This window comes from Penicillium cosmopolitanum, assembly GCF_028827165.1.
Source record: "Penicillium cosmopolitanum strain IBT 29677 chromosome Unknown utg000003l:1.0-3747932.0:1.0-3751027.0, whole genome shotgun sequence".
NCBI lineage: Eukaryota > Fungi > Ascomycota > Eurotiomycetes > Eurotiales > Aspergillaceae > Penicillium > Penicillium cosmopolitanum.
In genome coordinates, this window is record NW_026622673.1 from 2086157 (window position 1) to 2110978 (window position 24822).

Sequence of the window (24822 nt, forward strand, 5' to 3'; positions counted from 1 at the left end):
AATGGATCGCGACAATCATGGTCGACGTTGTCAGGACAGCGAGGACAGGCTATTGAAATGATGACGGGGTGCGAAAGTCAGAATGACGGATTTCTGGAAATTGCCATGATATTATACTCGAGTTAGAGGCAGTGCTTGCATTTTATCGAAATCCTCCGGGCGACAGGTCGCATCTGTGAAGTGCGAAAATGCCACCACACAAATGTACATATGTATAGCCTGTAAGTTTGACGTGGTACAAAGTGACAAAGTACCACCAGTAGACACTAGTTAACTACTTACTACATACGGAGTACAGTGCCAGTGTACTACTAGTAATTTGAACCACCGGTTGTGGTGGGGAGGGCAGTGGGGAGTGGAGAGGTGTCGGATGCAGTGTGTCGCGGTACCTGCAGTGGATGGATGGAATGGTGAAATGGATATATATCATTTGGAGTTTAGTAGTTTTTCACTACTCCGTACTCCGTACATCTGTACTTACCTACAGTACATACAGAGTACCTGTATATACTCTACCGGCCGGTCTTTACAGTCATTTCAAACAGACCCGATTTTCCGAATTTACGACTCATGAAACATCCAATCCACCCATCTACGCAACCCCAGCAACGGCCGTGATGCTGGGTCCCCGGTCGCAAAATCAGACACGCATATTGCAAATCATTGCCGCGATAACCCCGACGCTGCAATCCAGCAATGTGGCACCAGACACGTAGCGTCGCACGAAGGAGATGGATCAGTCATCGCTATAGCCATAACCATGCGCCTGTCTGCGTTTATTTGCAGCCGGCCAGGCGACTCCATAGTCGACCCATGGATACTTGTAAGGCAGTTGACAGCTTATCGCAGAGTGGATAGATAGACCTGAGACTATGGTCTGGATGCAGAAGGATCCATCCATTCGATGATCGGTTTAGGGGTTTTGGGTACGTTGATCAGGCACCGAGCGGGTTCGATTGTGCGACGAGTTGAATGTGCATTTGCATATACGGGTTACGGAGTACGCAGTACAGAGTACGCGAATACCAGATGTGCATACGCTACGTACGTGTTCCAGCTCCTGCCGAGAAGAGCATTATTACAGATTTACAATAGTAGATCACGATTGCAGAAGTAGATTCATCGAATTGATTGTCCTCGAGAAAGTACGGAATAGATAGATACTGGGCAAACCCGTAGCTGTCCGACTGTGATCTATCTGCGAACTACGAGCTAAACCCCTATTGGAGAAGATCCAGCCCAGCCGGAGTTTGCCCGGAAGTCTCAGTGGTTCCGTGCCACGCCGGGGCTGTGCGAGGCACTGTGATGCGCTTATGTTGAGACGCCAGCTTCACCACGGAGTCGAAGTTGAACTTCCGACAGAAGGGTATGAGGGGGAGAGTGCAAAATGAGTTTGGGCACACAACTGCTAGCACGATTAGGGGCTCTGGGATGGATCGGTTCCTGACAGCCACGCCTCAAGTCGTGGGTAAGCGCATGGCTGACGGCCGGGGCATTCAATAGTGCCGTCGATCGGGGATGCCGGGCTGGAGAATTAATTGACAAATCGCCGGGGGGGGAATTGAGGCTGGACAAAGTCGAGCTGTAAAGAGTACACCAGTGAAGCTTAGTGAGGTATGGGTATTTCACGTAATGCAGATACATGCAATACGACAACAATGGGAAACAAGATCTGAGATTGAAGAGATGCGGTCATCGGGACTGCAGGCAAGAATCGAAGATGGTGATTCGATGATAATCACGGGACTGCGTACCGGTTCGCGTTTGTTGTAGCCCTTTACGGAGTATCCTTTGTTTACTTCGCGTCAACCTGAACATTGACATCACCACTGGAAAAAGAGGGGAAAGTGTGATGGACCCCGCAGCTGCAACAAGGCAAATCGGTTCAATTCGAGGCTTCACTGGCCCATCGCACATGGCGCTGTGACACATTGGACGCATCACATCATTCCTTCTGGTGACCCCACCAGAGCTACTGCCGGTGCGCAGCCAAAGATAGACCAGTATCGGTCTGGCCGAGAAGCCCTATCCCGGTCGCAATGCGTGATATCAGCCCCCAGTGCAGCCGCCCGCTTGTGTGATTGGATTGAACCAGTTGAGTTCGGGGTTGGTCTACTTGGTCGCAGATACGCGAGGGTATCGGGCTGGCTGGGGACTCCGATCAGCATCAACAAGAAAGAACAATAACAATAACAACAACAACGGACATCTAGACCGGCGCGTCCAGGTACCAGAATTAGAACATCAGGAATCGACAATTCTAGCCGGCTTGGTCATCGACGTCATGTACCCTCCAGCTCGGGGAGTTTCCAACCGGTTGGGAGAATAAATTAATTGCCTCCGATCACAGACCAACTGGAGTGACGTAGCCTCACGGACCAGCATGGGGTCAATCGTGGACAGATCAATTGCTGAAGACGGAGTGGAGGGACAGACGGAGCACTGTGTGCATCGTACGAGCGTGTATACCGCTTCTATCAAAAGGTGTGGGCGGTCTGCACAAAAACTGGATTCAATGCAGACATCTGCGACAAAGCTGACGCCGGATCCGATATCTTGCATCCCGGTCGGAGGTGGGCTGGACCATCACGAGGGGAGAGTCCAATGCGCCCGGCGTTTCACGCGAGAGGGGGCTGACTTCTCCGTATGCTTGGCTAAAAGAGCCAAAGTCGTGGACGTGGGGTACAGGATTTCGGTCGATCCAATGTCCACTAAGACTGGATGGTTTGTCGCTGAGGGCCCATCCACTAGCAGTTTCATAGTCAATTCCCAGAGCCGCTTAAGATATCAGGTGGCAAATATTGTTCAGATCGTTGCTTTTTCTCGTTCGCGCTGCCGAGGATGATCTCCACGTTTGGTCCCATCATGGTTGGATGCTCCGATGTGGTCCACTCTGGATGGGAGTACACTGGACTCCAACTCGTAGTATCCCGTCTCTTCCTTTGACATTGAGATGATCGCTTCGATGAACCGAATATTGCCGGCATTGGAGGAGATATCGGACGGATCCGACCTACTCGTGAGAATGAACCTAATTGATGGGGTACTTTCTGATGTCAGCGCTTAATTGTGCTCATTTGTTGTGTTGACACTGCCTCCATCCGGTTAATCAATGGGGGTTTTCGGCCCCAAAGCTAGCATTAGTGTTTGCCATCGTCATCAACACGGCTCACCCGAGGCTTGGCCGGAACTTTGTCAGTCATCGCTGAGGCTCGCGTATTGTTTCGCATCATATCACGAAGCACACAGACATACACACACACAGTTCATCGTTGACCCGGACGACGGAGGCGTTGCTCCAGCATCGCGGGAGGGAGGTCAGCAGAACCAGACGAAGGTTTCAATAAACTACCACCTGGGATACACGCTTAATAGCTAAAACATCCTACGAAGGGGTGTCAAGGGATGCGCGACATTGAAAGATCCCCTCGCGGACCCTTGATTACTCGGAATGTGGGCAGGGACTGAGGTAGATGTAAGGGCCGGCCGGGGTATGGGTATGATGATCGAAGAGCACGATAACCTCAGCGGCAATCTTACCTCGCAATTTGCTGGAATGACTAGCAGATTGTGGCCCTGTCGGCCATTCCTTGCCCCCGTGAGACCAATACCAATACCACCGTGCGTGTTTTCTCTCCGCACCAGATTGAACTTGGTGGGGTACGATCGCGTTCCTGGATTCCCCTTCGGGAAAAGATCTCACAGAACGAACTCCTCGATGATGCGATTGACCATCCAGGATGGTCCTGAGCATGTCCCAATGCGCCCATCCATCGCTTGTGGGAGATCTGAACTGCCAATCAGCGACTCGGGAGGTGAGTCCGAAATATTGATACCGGCTCGATAGGACCACTCGGTCGTGTTTTATTCTATCATTTTTTGTGTTCGTCCACTCGACCGGGCCCCCAATTTCGCGTTGAAGCTGCCCTCTCGCTCCGGGAATGATCGGCCTCGTTGCACTGCTCCATTCGCGAGACTATCTGCTTAGCCTGATCGAGTAACCCCGAACCGTGTACTGAGCATACAGAGTACCTTACAATGGAGGATTATGTTCACCTACAACAGGAAAGTTTAAGAATGACGTTTGATTGAAGGTGATGGTTTATTCTATTGCATCCCCAGGGCTTTCATTCCATTGGATCATCATCTCAATCTGGGTTTCCTTGCAGGACGATCGGATCACTTGCATCCTCGTTATGTACAGTTCTATTTTCCGAGTGTAAGGACAAAGTGGAGCCGACTGGCCTTAGGCTCGATCTTTCTCGGTCCCCATTTTATTTTAGTTTTTTTTCTCTCTTTCAGCTGGACAAGACACGGGAGAGAGAGAAAAGTTTTTTCATTTGTCCTCTCGTGAGTCGGCGGTGGATACCGCAATGGGCTGGATGGAGACCGAAGACCCATGGAAGACACACGGAAATCCGTTTGTTCGTTTCAAACAGACCCGTTCGTACCGGAGAATATATGCACAGAAGTAGCAAGACAAGGCGTAAAATAAAGAAAAGGTCCCTACCGAGTGCATCAAATGGAGCAACGGCGCTGGAACATAGTGGTCTCCTCACATGGAGAAATTGACTAGACAGTGTGGGCATTGGGATTTCCCCATATTCCCAGGGCCAGGAACGATCAGAGGGAAGGGAAAAAGGAAGGGAGCAGACGAGCACATGGCAAGGGACGTGCACGCCTCCTTCCAGGTCCAGGCTGGTAGTGAGAATGAGAGGGAGGGAGGAGAGCTTGTGATAGGCGCTGGGTTGCCGGGTAAGTGGTGACGCTGGGCGGCAAGGGAGCCGGGGCAACCAGCACTGACACTCGCACTGGACTACCGTAGCTACGGGTAAGCAGAGAGTACGGGTACTGAGTACTGTACTCCAGTACTGTACTCCGTACTCCGTACTCCATACGATACGTACCGTCATACTCGTAACATACTCATACAGCTATCTGGAGATCACTCCCCACTTGCGTTGCCCATTGCAACAGACCCATCCCTTCAGCTTCACGAGTTTCTTTCTTCTAACCGTTCCGTTCCACCTTTTCTTTCTTCGTTCCCTTCGACATTCCATTCTATTCAGCCAACCTTCAACGACAACTTCGACCTTCGACCTCCGACAACCCCACCGACAACTTATTCGGCGACGAGATAGCATATACCTCAGTGCTTACTCGTTGAACTCGCCCTGCGCCTCCCCTCCCCAAATCGCCCACGAGCTGTCGGCCCCTCTCTCCAATTACCTGCATAAGACCTCCGCTCTCCACCGGTCATGCCTCTTTAACTCGCCTATCTTCCGTCCACGATATTTCACAACTTCCCGTCCTCCTCCCTGAGGTTTGAGAGAGGTTTCCCACGGGACTTTCTGTGGATTTCAACGTGGTCGTCACCGGTGCTAGTTTCGGTCTCGGTTTCAGGGTCACCTCGGGTCATCAGAGTGATTTAGGTGCTTAGGTGCTTTTGGTCAGCTTTGGAATTGCGGTGGAGAATATCCAAAATCTCGATCGTCAATTCATTCGTCTGTGGGAATTCGTCAAGACAGTGTGTCTGCTCTCAGCTGGAAGTGATCAATTCAAAGTTGGAAACTGCCCGGGTTCGTTGCGGGTTTACATGAGTCTACCTCGTCGTCATCCCCTCCAACTATAGCACATCACATTACAATATGGAACATTCATCTCCACTGGCCGCTATGCAGCCCCCATCCATGATGTTTGGTCACTGTTTCCGGGCTGATGCCCCCACGTCATACCCGTCCTTGTCGGGATTCAACCAGAATAGCTTCAACTTCAAGGATCTGTCTATGAAGAAGTCCGGGCCCGATTACTTCAATATGAACCCCCTCCATACCTCGTCGCCTGCAGCTAGTCTGGCAGCCGACCTGTCGCAAAACTTCCACATCGATCAGAGGTTCGTTTTCATTGTTTGCTGGTGCGGTGCTGTGCTCTGCTCCGCCGGCCAGAACAAACGGATGTATGGATCTTTGCTAACTCTATGAATAGCCCGCAGTTGGCTACGCCCCGACGGTCTTTGTTCTCGTCCAATATCCTGGGCCAAACGAATTCCTATGGTAAGCATTCCTTGCAAACAAAGCTGCTCTTTCTTTGAAACGTCTAGTACTGACGCAATGAATAGACGACGTGATGACAACCCCTCCCCTCCCTGCCTCCTCGCCCGCTCCCGCTATGGACGTCATGGAAATGTCGCCGCTGCCGCATAAGAAGCCTGCCTATGTAGTGACTACTGAGATCGAAGTGCACTCTCCTTCACCTTTGGCTAGTCCGATCTGCTCGCCTTCCTTCTCCGCCGCTCCCAGCCCGCTACAGGCCTCGCCAATGGAAGCTCCTGCCGAGTAAGATTATTCGACAAAGACTTCCCGGTATAAACACTACTAACATGGAGTATAGACGTCGTCGACCTCACTTCCTTCGCCCCAGTCTGGCCAAGAGCAAGGCCCAGTCCTTCCAGCTCGGTATGACCCGTCCTGCGCAGGAGAGCAAGGCACCCCCATTCCGCTTCAACTCTGCGAAGACCTCATTGAGCACGTCGACCTCCCTGGAAGACATGTTCGGTGACTCTCCCCCTCAAGAGAGATCTATCTCTCGCAACTCCTCGTCGAGTAGCCTGGCCCCGCCTCGCCTGCGGCCGCCTTTCTCTCACGCCCGTAGCAGCGGATCGCCTGCCAACTCCATCCGCAAGCCCGCTCACCCCTTGATGCGCCCACGCAAGCAGTGCCGCCGCTCATTGAGTATGTTCGAACACCCCGCCGACATCATCGCCGAAAAAGAGGCCAAGGTAACAACAAATGCACCCCCACCGTCCATCAGTGACATTCAGAGTTCGCCCAGCCTACAGCTGCCTCACTTTGTTCCCGAGACAAGGCGGACTCACTGCCTCGCATTAACCAGACCACCCTCCTGGAGGTTCTGGATGGGAAGTTCAACGATCAATTCGACAATGTGATTATTGTCGACTGTCGGTTCGAATACGAATATGAGGGCGGCCACATTGACGGCGCTATCAACTACAATGACAAGGACGCACTGGCGGGTGATCTCTTCGATGCTCCTAAAGCTCGCACCGCTCTAATCCTGCACTGTGAATACTCCGCGCACCGCGCACCCATTATGGCCAAGTACATTCGTCACCAAGACCGCGCGGTCAATGTCGATATTTATCCCAATCTTACATACCCGGACATGTACATTCTGGACGGCGGCTACAGCTCGTTTTTTGCTGAGCACCGTTCATTCTGTTACCCACAAAACTACGTCGAGATGAATGACAAAGAGCACCAGTTCGCCTGCGAGCGCGGACTCGGTAAGGTCAAGCAACGTTCCAAGCTGAACCGTGCCCAGACTTTCGCCTTTGGTCAACACTCGCCTCAGATGGAGGATAGCCCGACTGGCCGCTGCCGCAATGATCGCGCAGATCGCCTCCTCTCGTCCCCCTTCGCGGAAAGCCCCGTACCTCATCGCACCCCCGGCCGCCGTATGCTCTCTTACTGATTTCTCCTTGCATTGGTGATTTTCCAATGCCTCCTGGCGGATATCATGATTTTTTTTTGAATTGTTCTTGGAGCGAGTTATTTGCATTGAGGCATATTGCATGGTGCCTTTTTCTTCTCCTGGGTGGCTTTTTCTACTTCTTCCTTTTTTTACTCTTCTCGCACCCACCTCTTTCTCACCACAAAAGTTCGGTCCGTTGGCGCAATGGTCTTTTCTTCTAAGCACTGGCTTGCGACTGAAGCTGCGCAGAGCGCGGTTTCCAACCGACTTTCCTTTCCACAATCTTCTCTGACCGACCCGATATCAACCATCCCTTGATATCGTCTTTCATTCCTGGACTCCCTTTTTTTATCTTTTCTTCTCCTTTCCTCAGAGTCCGACATGATATCAGCGATTCTTTTTTCCTTTCCTCTTTTCGATACGATATCCCGTTGCTCGACTTTTTCTTACCTCGCATGGTTGACACCATCGCGTCGAGCACACGCAACGACACTGGGCGAATCTTTTTTTCTTCTTTTTCACCATCCGATTTGCCCAGCGATGAACGACAGCCCGACACGAATCGAGCAAACCTCTCCTATGTTCCCGATGACACCAGTTGATAACGCGCCCGACGCCCCTGGCTCCTGCTCGGAAAAAACCATTTCCTTTTCCATCCTCCGCATTGCTCTGCAGCAGCAACGGATCTCATCCAATCTACTACTCACATCAAGTGAAACGAAACGCTCACGAAAGCGTCTTCTAATTTGCCGTCCACTTGGACGCGTTCCATTCTCTTCAAAACAACCCTAATTCCCTTTTCACCATACTGCCCCTTTAATCACTTCCCTGTACAGTGAACCACCGATCCCTTTTCTTTGACTTGACACACACACTATTAATCACATGATGTTCTGGAATGAACTTCCATTCCCCGCCTGTACCGAGTTGCATATCGAGCGAGAGTCTACATCCTTCGAGAGCGCTTTTTTGACCATGATGTTCTATTTTATGGCATTGCGAGTGGGAGCGTGCTTTTTTCATTTTCATTTTCATTCTGTCTTTTGTTTTTTTGTTGCATCGTTGCCTTGTTTCCAGCCCGTCGGTTTTTTCGATGATCCCTGCCGTACATTGCATTCACGGGGACGATCGTTGGGGCTGGAGGGCACGGATTTGCATATCAATCGAACCAAACAGACATCACGAGTGGCTGTGCAAGCTGTACATATGAGAGCGATATTTGCCTGGCAGTGAGAACGGAGGTGCAGGAAAACAACGACTACTGCTACTACTTACAGTGGTGTTGTGTTGCACTCGCCTGTTGGGAGTTAATGGGTGGCTGGAGGGCCTCATGGAGGCTGCAGATAACTTCTTTTCCTTTTGTCGAGCAGAATCCACCATTCTAATAACATGTTCCTGAGTAGTAGCAGTAGTAGCAGTAGTAGCAGAGCAGTAGCAGTGGTAGTAGTGGTGATAGTAAGCAGTACTAGAACTTCCTAGCACACGAACCCCTGCGTGAAACTCCCATATCTTCTTGAGGCTGCACTCTGTCCACTCGCACTCTTCTCCCAAAGCTAAGAAAGGAAGAAAATTACAAGATCGGCAAACGGTGGATCGAGTCTCCTCAGTTTATGACGATTGGCGGTTCACCAGACTCTCACGAGAATGCGCGCTTTCTGATAGGCTCACCTCGACGGGGCCAAATGGAGCCTGTCAACCCTTCTTCCCCTTCTTGACCCTTTCCCCTCCGTGTTTCATCGTCCTTTCGTCCTTTCGCTTCTTTCTTGGAAGGGGAAGAAGGATCTTGACTCGGTTGACCTCTTTTACTTTCGCTTCATTCTCCCCAGGCCGTCGCTCATTTTGGCCTTGACTCGACTCGACTCGATCCACGCCCTTCCAACACTCCGCCTTCCACACTCCCTTCAACCGTGCGGCGCGGCGCTTCGCCATCTTTGATGCGCAAATCCTAACGAACCCTGCTGCCTGTTCCATTCTTTCGTTCATTCAGTGTGCTGCGCGAATTGGTTTGCCTGTCCACCTTCGAGACAAGCTTATATCGCTGCGCCTACGCCTGCCCCGCCAACTGTTCTATTTCTGGCATCGCTGGCATCGCCGTTTACTACTAGTAATAGTGCTTATCGCCGCCCGAGTGAGACATTTCCATTGAACCCCGGATTCCATCAATCCATCCCACTCGCCTTCTCAGAAGGCATGCGGATTGCCATCTTCAACCAACACCACTCGTCAATCCAATGATCGATTCCTCATAGCACCCCTCAAGTCATGCATCTCCCCAATATGAGCCCCGTGGCTCAGCCGATCTTCGCTCGCGGCATCTCCGATGAGTTCAAATCCGTCAACAGCTGGGATACGTGTATGGCCAAGTCCTGGTGTAAATGGCCCGTCATCGTTGGTATCATCGTCGGATCCGTCATCGTGATCGCGATTCTCGCATGCGTAATCAACTGTCTCTGCTGTGGCTACCAATGCTGTAAATGCTGCTGTGGCTGTTGCTGCCCCTCCGGGCGTCGCAGAAACAAGCAACCAAAATACTACGACGACCCTCCCCTCCACCAACCACCTCCTCCATCTGCGAATCCAACCTACCAATCCTCGCCTGCCCCTCCCGTCTACCGCGGCGCCACGCAGACGCAGACCGCAACCTTCGACACTCCGAAAACCGCGAATTCGCACGTCGACGAGGATGCGCTCCCCGCAATGCCCACCTGGGCTAACGCTGTGGACAAGCATGTTGAAGACGAGACTCACCACGAGGACGTGGAAATGAAACCATTGGACCGAAAACAGGGCGCTGGTACGCCCTTCCGCCCGGGTGGTAGCCCCGGCGGCGCATACTCGGATTATACCAACGACAATAATATCTCCGCTGGCGGCTACCGAGGCTTCAATCCAACAGACCCATACGCGCGCCGTTCCCCAGGACCCCAAGCCGTCCTCAATCCCACAGAGCCCTACACACGCCGGTCCCCAGCTCCTCCAGCTGCATTCAACCCGGCCGACCCCTACGCGCGACGCTCCCCAGGCCCTCAGGCAGCCCTGAACCCAACAGACCCCTACGCCCGCCGATCTCCAGGCCCGCAAGCCGCCTACGCCGCAGCAACAGACCCCTACGCCCGTCGGTCCCCAGCACCGATAAACACCTTCGCCGCGGCGCAGGACCCATACGCCCGCCGCTCCCCAGCCCTCGCCTCCCCAGTCGGCGCCCCAAGTCCCTACGACTCCCAGCCCTACCAAAGCTACGACACGGGCAATGCCGGCTACCACGCCGTATCTTCGCCCTCGCCCGTAGCTTATAACCCTCATACGCACGGCGCAAACTACAACGCCGTCCCCACAGCCCTCTCCCCGGCCGCGGATCCCCAACAGCAACAACCTGCGGGATTCACTCGCCAGCCCTCCTTCGGCTCAAGCCAGTACCCGCCTACATATACGACGCACCAGCCGTATCGCAGCAACACGGCTTCACCGGCTATCGCTTCCTCGCCACCGCCGCCTTCATATGTTACTTCGCCGCATGAGTATGCGTCGCATGAATATGGTTCGCATGACTACGTGGCGCCCGGAACGGCGATTGGAACGGCGGTTTCTGAGCCAAGGGATAATCGCCCGCCGAGTTTGTTGCAGAGTGGGCGGAAACCTGCGCCGAATACCTACCGTGATGTATAAGTGAATTGTGTGTATTTGTGTGAGATGGGTTGTGGATTTGGGCATGGGCATGGGCTTCCGCATCCTGCAATATAACACTGCGCGCTCCGTATTGTATTCTACCGGTCCGGCCGGTGTCGGGCGTGCGTAGATATGACTTTTTGACACTTTTGTTCTTCTTCTTTTCTTTCTCTCGTTGTTTCGACTCCCTCATGCCTTGGTTGATTTGGATTGGACTGGATTGTGGATGAGGATGAGCTTTTGATACCATTTCCCTTTTTGTTTTCCATTTCTACTCTTTTCTCTTTCTTTTCCCGTCTCATGTATGTGCTTGGTCGATCCCTGCATCGTACATAAAATTCTTTTGGTTGCTCTTTTCGAGGATTGGATAGATTCGGATTGAGATGTGGGTTTTTCTACCCTATGAATTTCATGTTTCTTTTTTCTGTGATTGGTGATGGGATTGTATTTGTGACTTGAACTGTTACTCTTGCCTTTTCACTATGTACGATCAGACTGAGTAGGGTAATTAGCCATTTAGTTTGCGGTTTAGTTCTTGCCAGTTACTAGTAGTCTGGGTGTCTTCCTGGACTGCCTAATTCTCAAGGCACCAACACCTTATCAGCTTATCACCCCACGCTAGTCCCAACGTGGTAACCCCCGAATTTTCTGCGGCCAAACTTCGCGCAACTCCGACCCTCCAGACGAGCTGTGACCGTCCAAACAGCTTCTACGAAGCTGTAACACTCTCCAACCACCCGAAGCAGGCATTGAAATCTGCCTCAACCCCAAACCCACCACAATGGGATTCAAACGTCGCCGCGAACTATACAACGTCGACACCAAGCTCGTGGAGATCTATGAAGATCTCGCCAGCGAGAAGGATGAGATCCGTCTCAAGGCCGCTCAGGGTCTAATCTCGCAGTTTACTCCGGATAAGGAACCCACCGATGAACAGATTAAGAAGACTCTCCAGCGACTCTTCCGTGGTCTCTGCAGTAGTCGGAAAGCTGCTCGTATTGGCTTCTCGGTTGCGCTCACTGAGCTCTTGACTCAGATCTTCTCTGTTAAGCGCGAAGATGCGGAGTTTCAATTTGCGGATGTGTTGAAGATTTGGGAGTCGCTTTCTCATTCTGCTGGTAGTGAGTCGGGACAGGTACGTGCAATGGTTTATTACTAGCTCCTTTGATGGCACGGCAGGGCAGGCTCTATGAACTTTTCCAGACTAATGATATTCTACGCACAGGAACAACGCGATCACCACTTTGGCCGCCTCTTTGGTGCCGAAGCCCTCATTAAATCCGGCGTCCTCTTCCTCCCCGTCACCCCCTTCACACAATGGACTCAGGTCCTGGATCTTCTTTTCGAGCTCGCCCAGAAGAAGCCATGGCTTCGGGAGGAGTGTGGTTGGGTGTTGTATCGCTGCGTGTATGATCTCTCTGCACGACAGATGGAGGCTAAGTATCTGGAAGCTGCAATTGAGCGCCTGTGCTCGTATGATCTAGCCCGCTCCCCTGAAGGTATTGCCGTCTGGCTCGCTGCGAAGGACATGTTCCCCAAAGCCGAGTTCCCCGCCAAGGTCTGGAAACACGATGACCCCCTCGACACGAAGGAGCGCAACAGTCTCTCCAAGATTATGAAGGAGTCTTCTGCCGAGGAGGCTGATGGTCAGAAGAGCAGCAAGTCTTCTGGTGTCTGGAATTCCAAGCTGCACTTTGCCTGGGATGCGGTTCTTTCTCGAACTAGTGATGGAAGCTCCAAGTCTTCTAAGAGCTCGAAATCTGGCCGTTTGAGCTTTTTGGATTTCTGGACCGAGGTCGTGGACAGTAAGTACTCTCTCTCTGGCTCTACACTCAACACTGAAATGGTCTAAACTAACGGGTTTCCTTAGATGGATTGTTCGCCTCGGCCTCTTCTGAGGAACGCAAGTTCTGGGGTTTCCTTCTCTTTAACAAGGTCCTCAACGAGGGATCGCCTCAGCAAGCGTCTCAGGTCTTCACTAAGAACCTCGTTCGCTGCTTGATGAACCAGCTTGCCGTTGAGGACCGTTATCTACACCGCATGGCCGTCAAGACCTCCAAGGCCATGCAAGCCCGCGTGTCCAAGGACCCTAGCTTTGCTGCTCCCGCTGTCAAAGGTCTTATGGGAACCGGCGGCGCTGTCCTCTTCGACCAAGTCACCAAGACCAAGACCGTGGAGAAGATCGTAGGCGATGCCAGCCCAGATGCGCTAAAGGAAATTGTCCCATTGTTCGAGCAGCTGATCAGCAAACCCGGCGCTGGTGACGACAAGACCGCTGCAGCCGACCGCCAATTCATTGCCGGTCTTCTCCTTTCCATCGTGCGTGCGAAGGCTGCTACCGGTAACGGTGACTCGGAGGAGGACTTCGAGTCTGTCCTCGAGCAGATCTTGTTCATCTTTGTACGATTTGCCTACTTCACAGATAAGAATGCCTCGATGGCCGCAGAGCCGGCAATCTCGGAGGCGACTCAGGAAATGCTGCGCAACCGGGTTAGCTCTTCTCTGAACAGTCTCCTCTCGTCGCAGAAATACGCATCCACTATTCCCTACGCTGTTGTCAAGCAGATCCGTGACGGCGCGAAGTCAGGCGAGTTTGGCAAATTCATCATCAATATCGATGATAAGTTGCAGGACTCTGTTAAGACTGCCTTCAAGTCTTTGAAGAAGCTTTCAAGCAAGGAGAAGAAGGGTGAGGCCTCTAGTATGGCCGCTTTCAAACTCCTCTACTCCATGACAGTCCTGCAGGTGTATAACGGAGACGCTGATGCGGTGTCCATGCTCGATGAGCTGGAGCTCTGCTACACTCAGTTCTTGGGCGATGAGGCTTCCAAGAAGAACAAGAAGAAGGATAAGGATACCTCCGATGCCTCGGATGCGCTGGTCGAAATCCTGCTGAGTTTCGCGTCCAAGCAGTCGCAGCTCTTCCGTCGTATGAGCGAGCAGGTCTTTGGTGCTTTCGCAGATCAAATTACTGAGAATGGCTTGGAGTCTTTGATCTCGGTATGTCGTTTTCCCTTCTGATTGGATGAATACAAGACTAATGAATGATCTCTAGATCCTGGAAGCCAAGGAAAGTTTGGCCGGCCAGCAAGAAATGTTCGACCAGGACGACGACGATGACGTAGAAGAAGATGAAGGATCCGGTTCAGACGAAGACATGATGGATGTCGACGGCGAAGAAGACAGCGACGTTGAAGTCATCGAAGCCGGTGACGCCGAAGGCTCTGACTCTGACTCTGACGAAGAGGAAGAAGAAGAGGACGACGAAGAAGACGCCGCGGAAGTCGCCGCCTTCGAAGCCAAACTCGCCGCCGCCCTTGGCACCCACCGCGCAGACCAAGATCTAAACGCCAACGACTCAGAAGAAGACTCGGACATGGACGACGACGAAATGGAACAAGTCGACGCCCAATTAGCCAATGTCTTCCGCGCCCGCCGCGACGCCGTCTCTCAACAAAAAGACAAAAAAGACGCAAAGTCCAACATGGTCAATTTCAAGAACCGCGTTCTAGACCTTCTGGAGATCTTTGTTAAGAAATCTCACTCCCGTCTGCTGACTCTGGATCTCTTGCTCCCCTTGCTCCGTCTGACCCGCCGCTCGACTGTCAAGCAGATCGCCAACAAGGCCAACTCCGTGCTACGCGAGTACACGAAACTATGCAAGGGTTCTGCGGTTCCGAAAATCGTCGATGACGAGGACGAGGATGAAGATTCCGAGGAACGCGTTGACGCTATCTGGGAACTTTTGAGAAGTATTCACAAAGAGGCGGGTCATAGTGGACCACCTGCGCATGCGACTGCTGTTAGTCAGGCTTCGTTGCTTGTGGTTAAGGTTCTTGTTGCGCATGATAAGAGTCTTGTTGCGGGTGCTGTGGATGTTTATGGGGAGACGAGGAAGGATATGCTTCTTAGTACTAAGTCGCATGTTCAGCCTTCTTTCTTTACGGATTGGAATAACTGGTGTGTTTCGGCTAGTAAGCAGTTGAAGAACTAGGGTGTGCCAGATGGCACGGTGTGGATGTGGTGTAGGGGATGAAAGGGGATGGCTCGGGGGTGTTGTATAGATTGTACAGATTATTTTATGTTCCGAATCAAATGATTAAAAGTTTTATCAAAGATGGTCGTTGTAATAGAGTGGAGATGAATACATCGACCCTTGACTATGTAGACTAAACCGGGAACTGCTAGATCAATAGATCCAGTTTCCCAGGAATCATGGATTCTAAGCCTGAGGTTGTGGAGCGTGCCACTAGTAAAAATACCTAGGTAATCATCCTTAGAATGCTATAAAGTCAACCACTTGGCCCTTTGGCCCTTTGGGAGAAGATGCATTATCCAATCCAATCAGGAACGCAACAGCCGACCAAATCCCTTGTCCAAGTTTGAATTTCTTCGTGCATATAGGGCATCCTGTCAGCTTCACTTATCTCACTGAGCCATAAAACTAGGCTACTTTTAACGAGTTGCATATGCAAGCAACACGTCAGACCAGAGGAGGGCCAATCGCAAAAACGAAGCGTAGGCACCTCCCTTGATTCAGTTTGAAATTTTAGGGAGCCTCCAGTTATTTAGCTTTGGCAAAGAAATATGGCCGAGCCATAAAACTAAACCACAAACTTCTTAGCCCGGGGTTCGAACCAATCAACATAAACAGTGAGAGGCATTTTAAGCCGCATAAGCAGCAAGGCGCAGCATGTTCAGAACTTGCGGCGAAGAAGACGCCCAAGTTTATGTCATTTGTGACTAGAGCCAATGGAAATGCTTAGACGGAGCCTATACCCTTTATTCAGTTTGAATCTGAAGGGGCGAGAGTGGCGTCTGAGCCGTTAAACTAAACCTCAACTATCCTAGATCGCTATTCTGGTCGGTCAATCTCCGTTTCGTTCTCTCAGACACAGCTGAGAATACGAGCAGGGCGCAGAACCCTGTCAAAGAAGCCATGCGAAGTCATGCGAGTTCGCGTCATTCAAATGAGCGCCAATCATGATGCACAGAGGGAGACTCCAGCCATTATTCAGTTTGAAAATCCTGTCAGTTCTGTCGCCCGCTAAAGCATCTGAGCCGTTAAACTAAGCCCCAACTATCCTAGATCACCACCCTAGCCATGCAGTTTGCGCTTCATTTTCTCAGCCGTAGAGGAGAATACGAACAGGGCGCAGGACCCTGTCAGCCGGGACGATGATCTTATCAGAATTGGACGAGGCAACTGCGAGGCGATGGGCAGTACAGAGAGGCATATCGTGTTTGACTGCGAGTCTGTTGATTCCGGCCAATCGTAAGAAGTGGGAATAGCTCTGCCCGGTGAATTGGTTTTAAAATCTGGCTCCGCTGCCATACTCACCCTTTAGCTGAGCCGTAATTTTGCCCTGGCCGGTTCTAGATTCCTGCACCTCGTCGTAATGCTGACCTTGGCGTTCATTGGACCGAATCAAATGAGACGACCGTGGCCCTGTCCACTGATTTAGTTTCACTTTCGATATTCACTGCCACACTCACCCTTTAGCTGAGCCGTTATTTTGTCCTGCCCTGGCTAGATTATTACGCCCCGGCGTCATGCTCAAATCTACGTTCATTGTAGCTAATAGAGAGAGACGACCGTAGTCCTGCCCACTGATTCGGTTTCAAAGACCTTGGGTCGCACTGCTCGTTGTAGTTGCCTTGAATGTAGCTGAGCCATGAATTTTCCGGGTATCGACCAGCCCCCCAGAAATTTATCGAGATGAATTCATGTTCGAGACGTATTCATGGCGAATGCCGAAGAGGTTCTTGTTCCAAGTAGCCAGTAAGATCATACGAAGGAGACTATGCCCATTAATTCAGTTTCATTTTCGAAGCTAAGCCACAATGTGGTGACGAATCGACCGAGCCATAATTTTGCTCTGTAGGCAGTCAACAATCAGGCAGATGTCAAAGTAGTTTTTGATGACGGGTCATCCACGGTAGCCAATTAGCATAGCTTGATGTAGCTCTATCCGCTGATTTAGTTTCATTCTTCTCCGTACTTCCCGTCAGATGAGCCATGATTTGATTTTTCGGGGTATTCGGCGATGCCCTTTAAAATCTTGAAAGGTGGGATCTGAAGTTTTGACAGAGCGCCGTTGAAAAGTAAGGAGCAGTAGCCCTAAGGTGATTTTGCAGAAGTATACAAGCTGAGTTCCAACTTGAAGCTTTCAAACAGAAAAAAAGGTGAACATAAATATTTCATTGTACAATAGACAACTGCAAGTCACTGCTCCTACGACGAAGGTCACATTGTAAGTATATGCCATTATCCTCCTAGATTAGTGAAAGTCATATCTATTTAGTAGGAGTTACTATCAGTATCAGGTGAAGGGTCTCTATTTCCAAGCATACGGTTTACTGCACATGTCATGAGCAGTTACGGAACCGATTGATTTGAAAAGAGCAACCCTTTTTTGGCAGAAGGTGGGACAGTTATGCATTGCATGTAACTAGTATTAGTGGAGCATATGAGAGAACATGTTTGAAGCCTCGGAGGCATTGAACGTTCTGGTAGAGAATTGAGGGATCGAACTTGAATGCAAATTGAAGTTTACTAGGTTATACTTGCATCAATCAATAGGGAATGTATGCTATCCCGTCGGGACTTTAAAGAATTTGAAGCTTGGAAGTCTCGCGAAGTAGAATACATTGATAAATTGGCTTAATATAGATACAGGTAGATACACGCAGTCAAAGATACTTCATTTGCTCAACTAGCTTTTGGCTGAGTAGCAGTATAATTCCACATATCTGAAAAGTCATACTGTGGAAGTGCATCAAAACCACACCCCAGTATACATCTGCTCATAATAATTGCCTCCTTTTTAGCCTGCTCCTCCGAGATACGAATTATACCCTTGGTCTGTTCCCAGGTGAGAGCTTCGATCTTAACACCACCTGTACTGACACCGTCACCAGGATTCACCAAAAGTATGTAGAATACCTTTCCCGTCCAACTTCGAGCAAAATGGATGGAGATGTTGCTACTCTCGCTCTGATCTGTGACGAAGACGTGCCATTTATCATCCATATCCTGAGGGTTGAAACCTGCTTTGAGCTTCTCAAAGTCGGCGTCACTGATGCTTAGACCCCACGGTGCTGTAGCCGGCTCCTCCATTGCGAACGCGCAATGTGTGGTTTGCTTTGCACGTGAGCATGAAAATAATTGGGTGGTGTTCTGGAATCTGAAGTTGGCACATACCTATAAAATGCTACAGGAATAGGTTTTGCGAATGAATAATTGAGATGGAAAATAAACGAAGGTGCCTTGCTGAAGGTGAGCCGCCCCCAAACCCGGGCGGGGCTGGGCGGGAAGTTTACTCTGCTGATTGGGGCACGGATCACCTTACAGGCCAAGAGAGTCAGGAATCGAGGATTCCGGCAGGGTAAGAATTTCACCGTTCATAAATAGACGACAAGTAGTCACGAATATAAGCTTTGGAATAAGGGAGTGTGTATTCATTGTGCCTGGGTGTTGCGTAATTTCAACTTATCAACATTAAACTGGGGAAATCTAAGGCGTATTCCAACCCAGGGTTTCCGGTTTCTGATAAAGCAGTATTGCTCTAATTCTCGGCAGGGTATATCACTATCTGATCCAAATCTGCACCTTTATAATCAAATCCATTAAAGAGACCGCCAACTGTGATGGTGTTTACTTTCCCTTTCTTCAGTGTCAGCTGCAAGGGTGTCGATAGAATTATTCCCTTGTGTGTATCTCTCTGGTATAGTGTTTGCATGCTTGACACATCTCCATTAACAACAACGCTGCTGATACGGCGTAGCTGCCATGAACCGCCAATTCTGTCGGGCGTTCCTCCGGCTATGAACTGTGTTAGAACCATGACCTAGTATTGCATAATTTTAGAAACAAGTCTACTTACGTTGATCACCAAATCCCATATCATCTATGTCTGGTATCTTCAGATAAAAATTCTGGGTAGGTAAGATCAATATAGAAGACATACTTTGGTAATAAAATGATACCCATTGGGGTTTCCCTGACCCCTCAATGTTCTCAAAAGTAACGGTGCTAACGTTTCCGTAAATTCCGGTGAGAATGACACCATCAGTAGCAAAATTCTTTGAATTTCATCAGTCGTATAATTTTAGCCGGTAGATTTCCTATACTTACAGCTTCCTGCTTATATGCGCCCCCCGAAGTTTTCGCATTTTGTACGCTGTATGACTTTCCCTTTACAGGAGACCATTCACCAGTTTTACTAGTGAAGCCGTTAGTATTAGAAACCACCAGAAGCAAAATTACCCTTACACATCAAGATCATAAACATCGTGCCAATTGAGTTCCAGAGACTTCTGCTTCTCATTGACCTCAATGGGCAGCCAGATGTAGCGGCTATCCCAGACAGAGTTTGAGTCCCATTGGTCCCCGATATAGAGATAAGTCGTCTTCTTGGTTCCTTTTATCCTAAGAGTAAAACCAGACTGCGAGTTGAAAGTTCTAGTGTTTAACGGAGAGACAATAAACGGTTGAGACCATGGTCCACTCAGCGAGTCGGCTCGGAATGCCACAACATCTGGAATATTAGCCGAGAAATTGGCAATTCGACTGCGAAGATCTTACTATTTGGTCTGTAACCTGTCTTATGACTCATAAGTGCCCAGTAACTCTTCTCCGTTTGCATGATTGTAGGTGCTTCAAGATCAAACTTCGGGAACCGATACACAGAATTTTCGAGGGAAGTAAGATTTTTGTCAAAAGTTGAGATGTAAACATCTCGGCCTTCCACGCTGTCTCCATTAGAGTAAAGAGCATATGTTTGATCGCTTTTGTAATCTGTAAACATGCCAAAATCCTGCGACCAATTACCAAGAGGTGCCGTTGCATCGACAAATTTGTATGGCCCCCCAATCGTGGATGATACTGCATGGCCTTGGAGGAGAAGTCCATAGGAGGAGTTGTCGGCATGCCACCACATCTGCCGAGTCAGTTCCATCATTCATTTGTGAATAATAAGCTAGATATGCCGCCCACATACATGATAATTATCAGTACTTGTACTGTAGGCCACTTTTGGTCGCTGAATTATATTCTCAGGCGATATGTAAGGATGTCCCTCAACCGGAGCTTAATATTTTTCTTAGAGTTAGGCTTCCTCCACCACGATTGAGATAGTAAATATTGGCAGAAAGAAAACATACCCAAAGCCAATCTTTCCCATGTCCATGTACCCAAATCGGCAGAACTGTAAACAGACACGCCTCCGCCCTCTGGCTGATCTTCTGTTTTGTGTTCGCCGAACCACCAAAATCGGCCAGATTTTTGATCGAAGGTGATTCCGGCTCCGTGAGCGTTAATAATTGACCCGTTTGTGTCGTGCCATCTACCCCCAGGGACAATATATTTGCAGTTTGCGGGAACGGCCAATAAAGCGGCGAGGAAGGCGCCAGTTGCCCACATTTTGATCTTCTTTCGGCGGTATAGATGAGGGCAATTTGATCTTATTTAGGAGCCGTACAAAATATGAAATCTTGGTATATTTATAGTCAGTTTGATGCACATGTCGGTCTTTGCTATGCCGAAATCGTGTGCCAATACTGCGGGGTAGCATAAGTGAAGTTGTTTCTCAGCTTGGCATGGGAACCGGCACCTTCGCTTAGAAAAATAACCAGCCGGCCATCCTGATTCTGGGGAGATATTTCACGCAAATCACGAGCAAAACACAATATTCGAGTGTTAGGGACCGGCTTAATTTGTCCGAAGCGGCTTACACCTTTTTGTATGGGTAGGAAGCCGTACGGGCATGCTCGAAGAGAATTTTAAGCCGCGAATTCTTCCGTCTGGGGAAAAAGTCTAAATAGGACCACGTTGAAAATGCCCAGGAATTCTAAACTTTTGACACTCCAGGGCTCTCATAATTTTCTCGCCAAAATCTTCAAGTTGGTTCATAGCCTATAGCTAGCTGGTCCGGACGCTTTGTGAGAAAATAATTCCATCATCATTCGTTGCAAAAATTCGGTAATCATGATATTGATCGTTTTAAACAAACTGGAAGAGCTTTTACATCTTTGTCAAGACTCAGTCAGCAGATCATCAATGAATTTCCAACTTTGTTTAATCTGTTGATCGTTAATCCACCTTGGAGATCTTGCGAAATCGCTTTCGGGTCTTTGGTTCGTATTTAATTATTACTTCAATTCCTCGCTGCGGTTTTACTCTCGAAGTTTTGGCCTGAGACAGACATCAGCCTTGGAAGGCTGCAATTATTGACGCACGTAGAAGTAGTTTAGCAGGCAGTATCTTATGGGCCTGAGTTTGATATAATATCTTCTCCTTAAAAGAAGATTCCAAGTGTATAGACTGTTTGGTATTTGCCACAATGGCGGAGTCTGTAACGAACTGGTGTTGTTACTATTCGTGGATGCCTCATGCCTACGGCACCACTCTAGGCATCCACGCCTACACCTGTGTATCTAGCTTTCCATCTTATCTTCCTTCTTATTCTCCTCAAGCTATGACTTTCGTCGAACAGCTACTGTTTCCTTTGCTTCGTATGCTACGCCGTACGTTGATCTCTGTGAGCATCTGAGCATCCTCACAGAGTCACACGGCCATGCTTTCTTTATAATGCCGCTTCACTTTTTTAGATATCCTTCTTCCTTTAACCACCTGGGCATCATGCTCATTTGATATTCTTCTCCTCCTTCATACGCAATATTACTACCGTGAAGTATATAGAAAAGCACAGAATCTACAATGCGGTCAGGGGTTCTATTACCTCGGTTGCTATCATAAACGTGGCTCGATGGATGGCGATATATACCTCGCTGGTCCCAGTATCAAGGCTATGGATATAGATATACAAAAATAAGCAGATAATTGAAGCACCGGCAAAAAGTTCTTTGTTACCAGTTAATCACTAATGCTGCTTCAAGTTACTATATTATGGGGGGTCTACACTCGCCCAAATCGCTCCTTCCCGAGTCTTTTGGCCGCTACCATTCACTGCACTCCATCCATCTTTTTCCATTCATTACCCTTTACTACCATTTCAAGTTCAAGTCACTGTCTACTGTTTTACCTCATGTTGCTCCCTTCCTCCCCTTTCTCCCCTACTATCACCCTCTCATTCTTTGAAGTTATTTGCGAGCGCATAAGTTTTCAAAGTTTTTAGCCTTTAGGGTTTAATCAAGAAAGTGGGGAAGTAAGAGATCTTGAAAATATTTACACTCATTTCGTGACCCTTACTGATATCCTCCCCGCTAGTTAGCCCGACCCTCAGCACAGAGGCATCAACCAACTTCCACTGGTCATCGCCCGTGATGATCTTTATCTGTCGGTTCAAGAAAATGGCTGGGCCCGCCTCTTGAAGACAGAGGCCCTTACCAATTCAAGAAATGGGAAGAGAAAATGTACAAGGGAAAAGGATCCGCAGCCGATGGAACGCTTGCTCCAGCTGAGGTCGCAGACAGATTCAATTTCGTTTCTCCGAGAACAGCATTTGTCGTTTGGTGTTCATGGGGGTTTGACGTCGACTGTGTGAGTACGTGGCTCAACCAAGAAAGGGTCGACCATAATTTACCAAAGAAAGATGAGGTTCATCTGCTCTTGGCCGAGTTTAAAGCAAATTTAAGGAAGTACCTTGGCGGGTAATATTTGGTATACCTTCCCACTGTCACTGTCTGTCATATTTGCAGTGCTTAATCAAAATCACCCGCTCTTGGGCCAACTATAATACTATCGTGGATGCTCAGCAAACGGTGATTATGCTTAAGATCTTCCTAGACATTTACAAGCACCCAGACGAACGGAAAATATTCAAAAATCTAGGTACCTCTGTACCTGATGGTAGCCTAGTATCCACAGGGCAGTTACCAGTCCGCTTGCCTATACCGAGCCGTTGTAAGCGGAAGGCGAAGAATAAGAAGGAAGCTCCTCACAAAAAAAGGCGTATCAAGTGAGAATGCTGCAAGTGAACCAGATACACATGGCTTCGACACTTTGTTCCTTGACCGCTTCATTGCCTCGTTCCCTGGTCACTTCGTCAGTGCCCTAGCCGACTCCTTTAGCGTGGTAAAGAACAAACATTCTTTCAAGACCCAGCTACTGAGAGATTTGGGAGGTCTGGACCTAGTCCGGGAGATAGTCCTGAGCTAACAGTACAACGAATCCGTCACAATCATATTCCAACGAACCAACTCGAACGTCCGCAACGTTGAAGCTGCTTTCATGCAGGCCACTGGAATCGTTTCACCAACCGCTTGGACCAATTGTTTGGAAGGAAAAGGAATGTTCAACCAATGCATCACTCTCCCCACTACTAGCGGCACTCGCGAATGTGCCAATTGCCATCTCCACCACAAGGCAGCTCTATGCTCGTTCAACAAGGACACCACCGCCACTACTCAGGAAGACCCGAACCTTGCTCCCCGGCGCAGTGACAAGGGAATCCAGCGCAAGTTCGATGGCCAGGGCCGAGCTGCCCGAGAAACTGACTCGTATGCTCGTGTGACCCAAAGTTGCTCCCCGCGTCGTGATGATGACCTTCTACGAGCTGTCCGAGGTAATGCCTCGAATGATACGGTCCGCCCGCGCTAGGATGCGCCGCCGCATCGCGGACCTCGAGAATCGAGGACATCATCAGCCCCCGCAACCATTATGCAGACCTGTTCCACACTCAGCGGGCGGCAGCCGTGGCATGCAATCGAGAGCTGATAAATCTGAGGGAGCGCCTTGAACCCGAGTAGTCGGAATTTTTAGTCCTGGCGGGGGGTAGTAGATTCCGCATTTTCTTTCTCTCTTTTCTTTCTCTCTTTTCTTTCTCTCTTTTCTTTCTCTCTTTTCTTTCTCTCTTTTCTTTCTCTGTTTGTCTTTCGATTGTTATAGTGGGATTGACTCATGGGCCCACTTTCTTCACTATCTAACTGGGCAGCTCATTTTGGTGTGGGATTTTGCGGTGGTGGCTTTCAATCAATACCCTTCTATTAGGCTAGATCCACTTGCTTTACATAAGTGATCTTTGTTAGATCTAGGGAGTAAATCGCAATTGCTATATTTTCGCATCAAGCCGGGCCATGACCTGGGTCAAGATTGCTTCTGGGCATTTTAGTTCGTCTTAGAAGGAGACGTCCGTGGAGAACAGAAAAGAGTCTTGGTGTAGAGACTGCATTTGGCGCTCTAAGTTCCATGTCATTTTGTGGTGAGCTGATGACTTGTTAGTCATGAGTGCCTGGAGAGACATGCCATAAGGGAAAACGATTGTTTCCAGAAATATCAGAATAAGCATACCGTAATCCACGGCCGAGCTGGCCACACGGCCGAGCTGGCCACACGGCCGAGCTGGCCACCCCATCCAAAATCACATCTTCCTACTACCCTACCTAATTCAACCGCCTACCATGCCACCAATTCGCACTGCATCTTCGCAGAAATTAGCCAATCAGGAGGGCAAGATCCTATTAGCCCTTGATAATATAAAAAACGGCCGTATCAAATCTATTCGCGCAGCAGCGAAGCTTTATGCTATACCGCGTTCTACCTTACAGACGCGTGCCCATGGCACAGTCTCACGTGCTGATACACGCCCAAATAGCTATAAATTAACTCTATACGAAGAATATTCGCTTACTGAGTGGATTATCTCTATGGATTCGCGTGGAGCATCGCCAAGGCCTTCTACCGTACGAGAGATGGCTAATATT

The 24822-nt window shown here is 49.5% G+C and overlaps 7 protein-coding genes across 7 annotated transcripts; 4 read left to right on the plus strand and 3 right to left on the minus strand.

Moving 5' to 3' along the window:
- Positions 1-5648: 5648 nt before the first annotated feature.
- On the plus strand, positions 5649-7491 carry nimT (putative tyrosine protein phosphatase MIH1; the record flags this gene model as incomplete). The annotated part of the gene is given in 5 exon segments (XM_056625465.1): positions 5649-5893; positions 5986-6053; positions 6119-6335; positions 6391-6809; positions 6821-7491. The coding sequence occupies 5 exon segments, from the start codon at positions 5649-5651 to the stop codon at positions 7489-7491; spliced, it is 1620 nt and encodes a 539-aa protein (XP_056494047.1).
- A 1692-nt stretch (positions 7492-9183) lies between these two features.
- N7509_000829 (uncharacterized protein) lies at positions 9184-9420 on the minus strand (the record flags this gene model as incomplete). The annotated part of the gene is made up of 1 exon (XM_056625466.1): positions 9184-9420. The coding sequence occupies one exon, from the start codon at positions 9418-9420 to the stop codon at positions 9184-9186; it is 237 nt and encodes a 78-aa protein (XP_056494048.1).
- A 333-nt stretch (positions 9421-9753) lies between these two features.
- N7509_000830 (uncharacterized protein) lies at positions 9754-11157 on the plus strand (the record flags this gene model as incomplete). The annotated part of the gene is made up of 1 exon (XM_056625467.1): positions 9754-11157. The coding sequence occupies one exon, from the start codon at positions 9754-9756 to the stop codon at positions 11155-11157; it is 1404 nt and encodes a 467-aa protein (XP_056494049.1).
- Positions 11158-11938: 781 nt separating this feature from the next.
- N7509_000831 (DNA-directed DNA polymerase POL5) lies at positions 11939-15151 on the plus strand (the record flags this gene model as incomplete). Its single annotated transcript, XM_056625468.1, has 4 exons — positions 11939-12292; positions 12383-12962; positions 13028-14157; positions 14213-15151. The coding sequence occupies 4 exons, from the start codon at positions 11939-11941 to the stop codon at positions 15149-15151; spliced, it is 3003 nt and encodes a 1000-aa protein (XP_056494050.1).
- Positions 15152-17869: 2718 nt separating this feature from the next.
- Positions 17870-18277, minus strand: N7509_000832 (uncharacterized protein; the record flags this gene model as incomplete). The annotated part of the gene is made up of 1 exon (XM_056625469.1): positions 17870-18277. The coding sequence occupies one exon, from the start codon at positions 18275-18277 to the stop codon at positions 17870-17872; it is 408 nt and encodes a 135-aa protein (XP_056494051.1).
- A 448-nt stretch (positions 18278-18725) lies between these two features.
- Positions 18726-20581, minus strand: N7509_000833 (uncharacterized protein; the record flags this gene model as incomplete). Its single annotated transcript, XM_056625470.1, has 7 exons — positions 18726-18982; positions 19044-19242; positions 19295-19382; positions 19433-19697; positions 19745-20099; positions 20160-20248; positions 20323-20581. 7 exons carry the CDS (start codon positions 20579-20581, stop codon positions 18726-18728), a joined length of 1512 nt encoding a protein of 503 aa, XP_056494052.1.
- A 1950-nt stretch (positions 20582-22531) lies between these two features.
- N7509_000834 (DUF3716 domain-containing protein) lies at positions 22532-23719 on the plus strand (the record flags this gene model as incomplete). Its single annotated transcript, XM_056625471.1, has 4 exons — positions 22532-22660; positions 22819-22951; positions 23103-23194; positions 23282-23719. The coding sequence occupies 4 exons, from the start codon at positions 22532-22534 to the stop codon at positions 23717-23719; spliced, it is 792 nt and encodes a 263-aa protein (XP_056494053.1).
- Positions 23720-24822: the final 1103 nt, after the last annotated feature.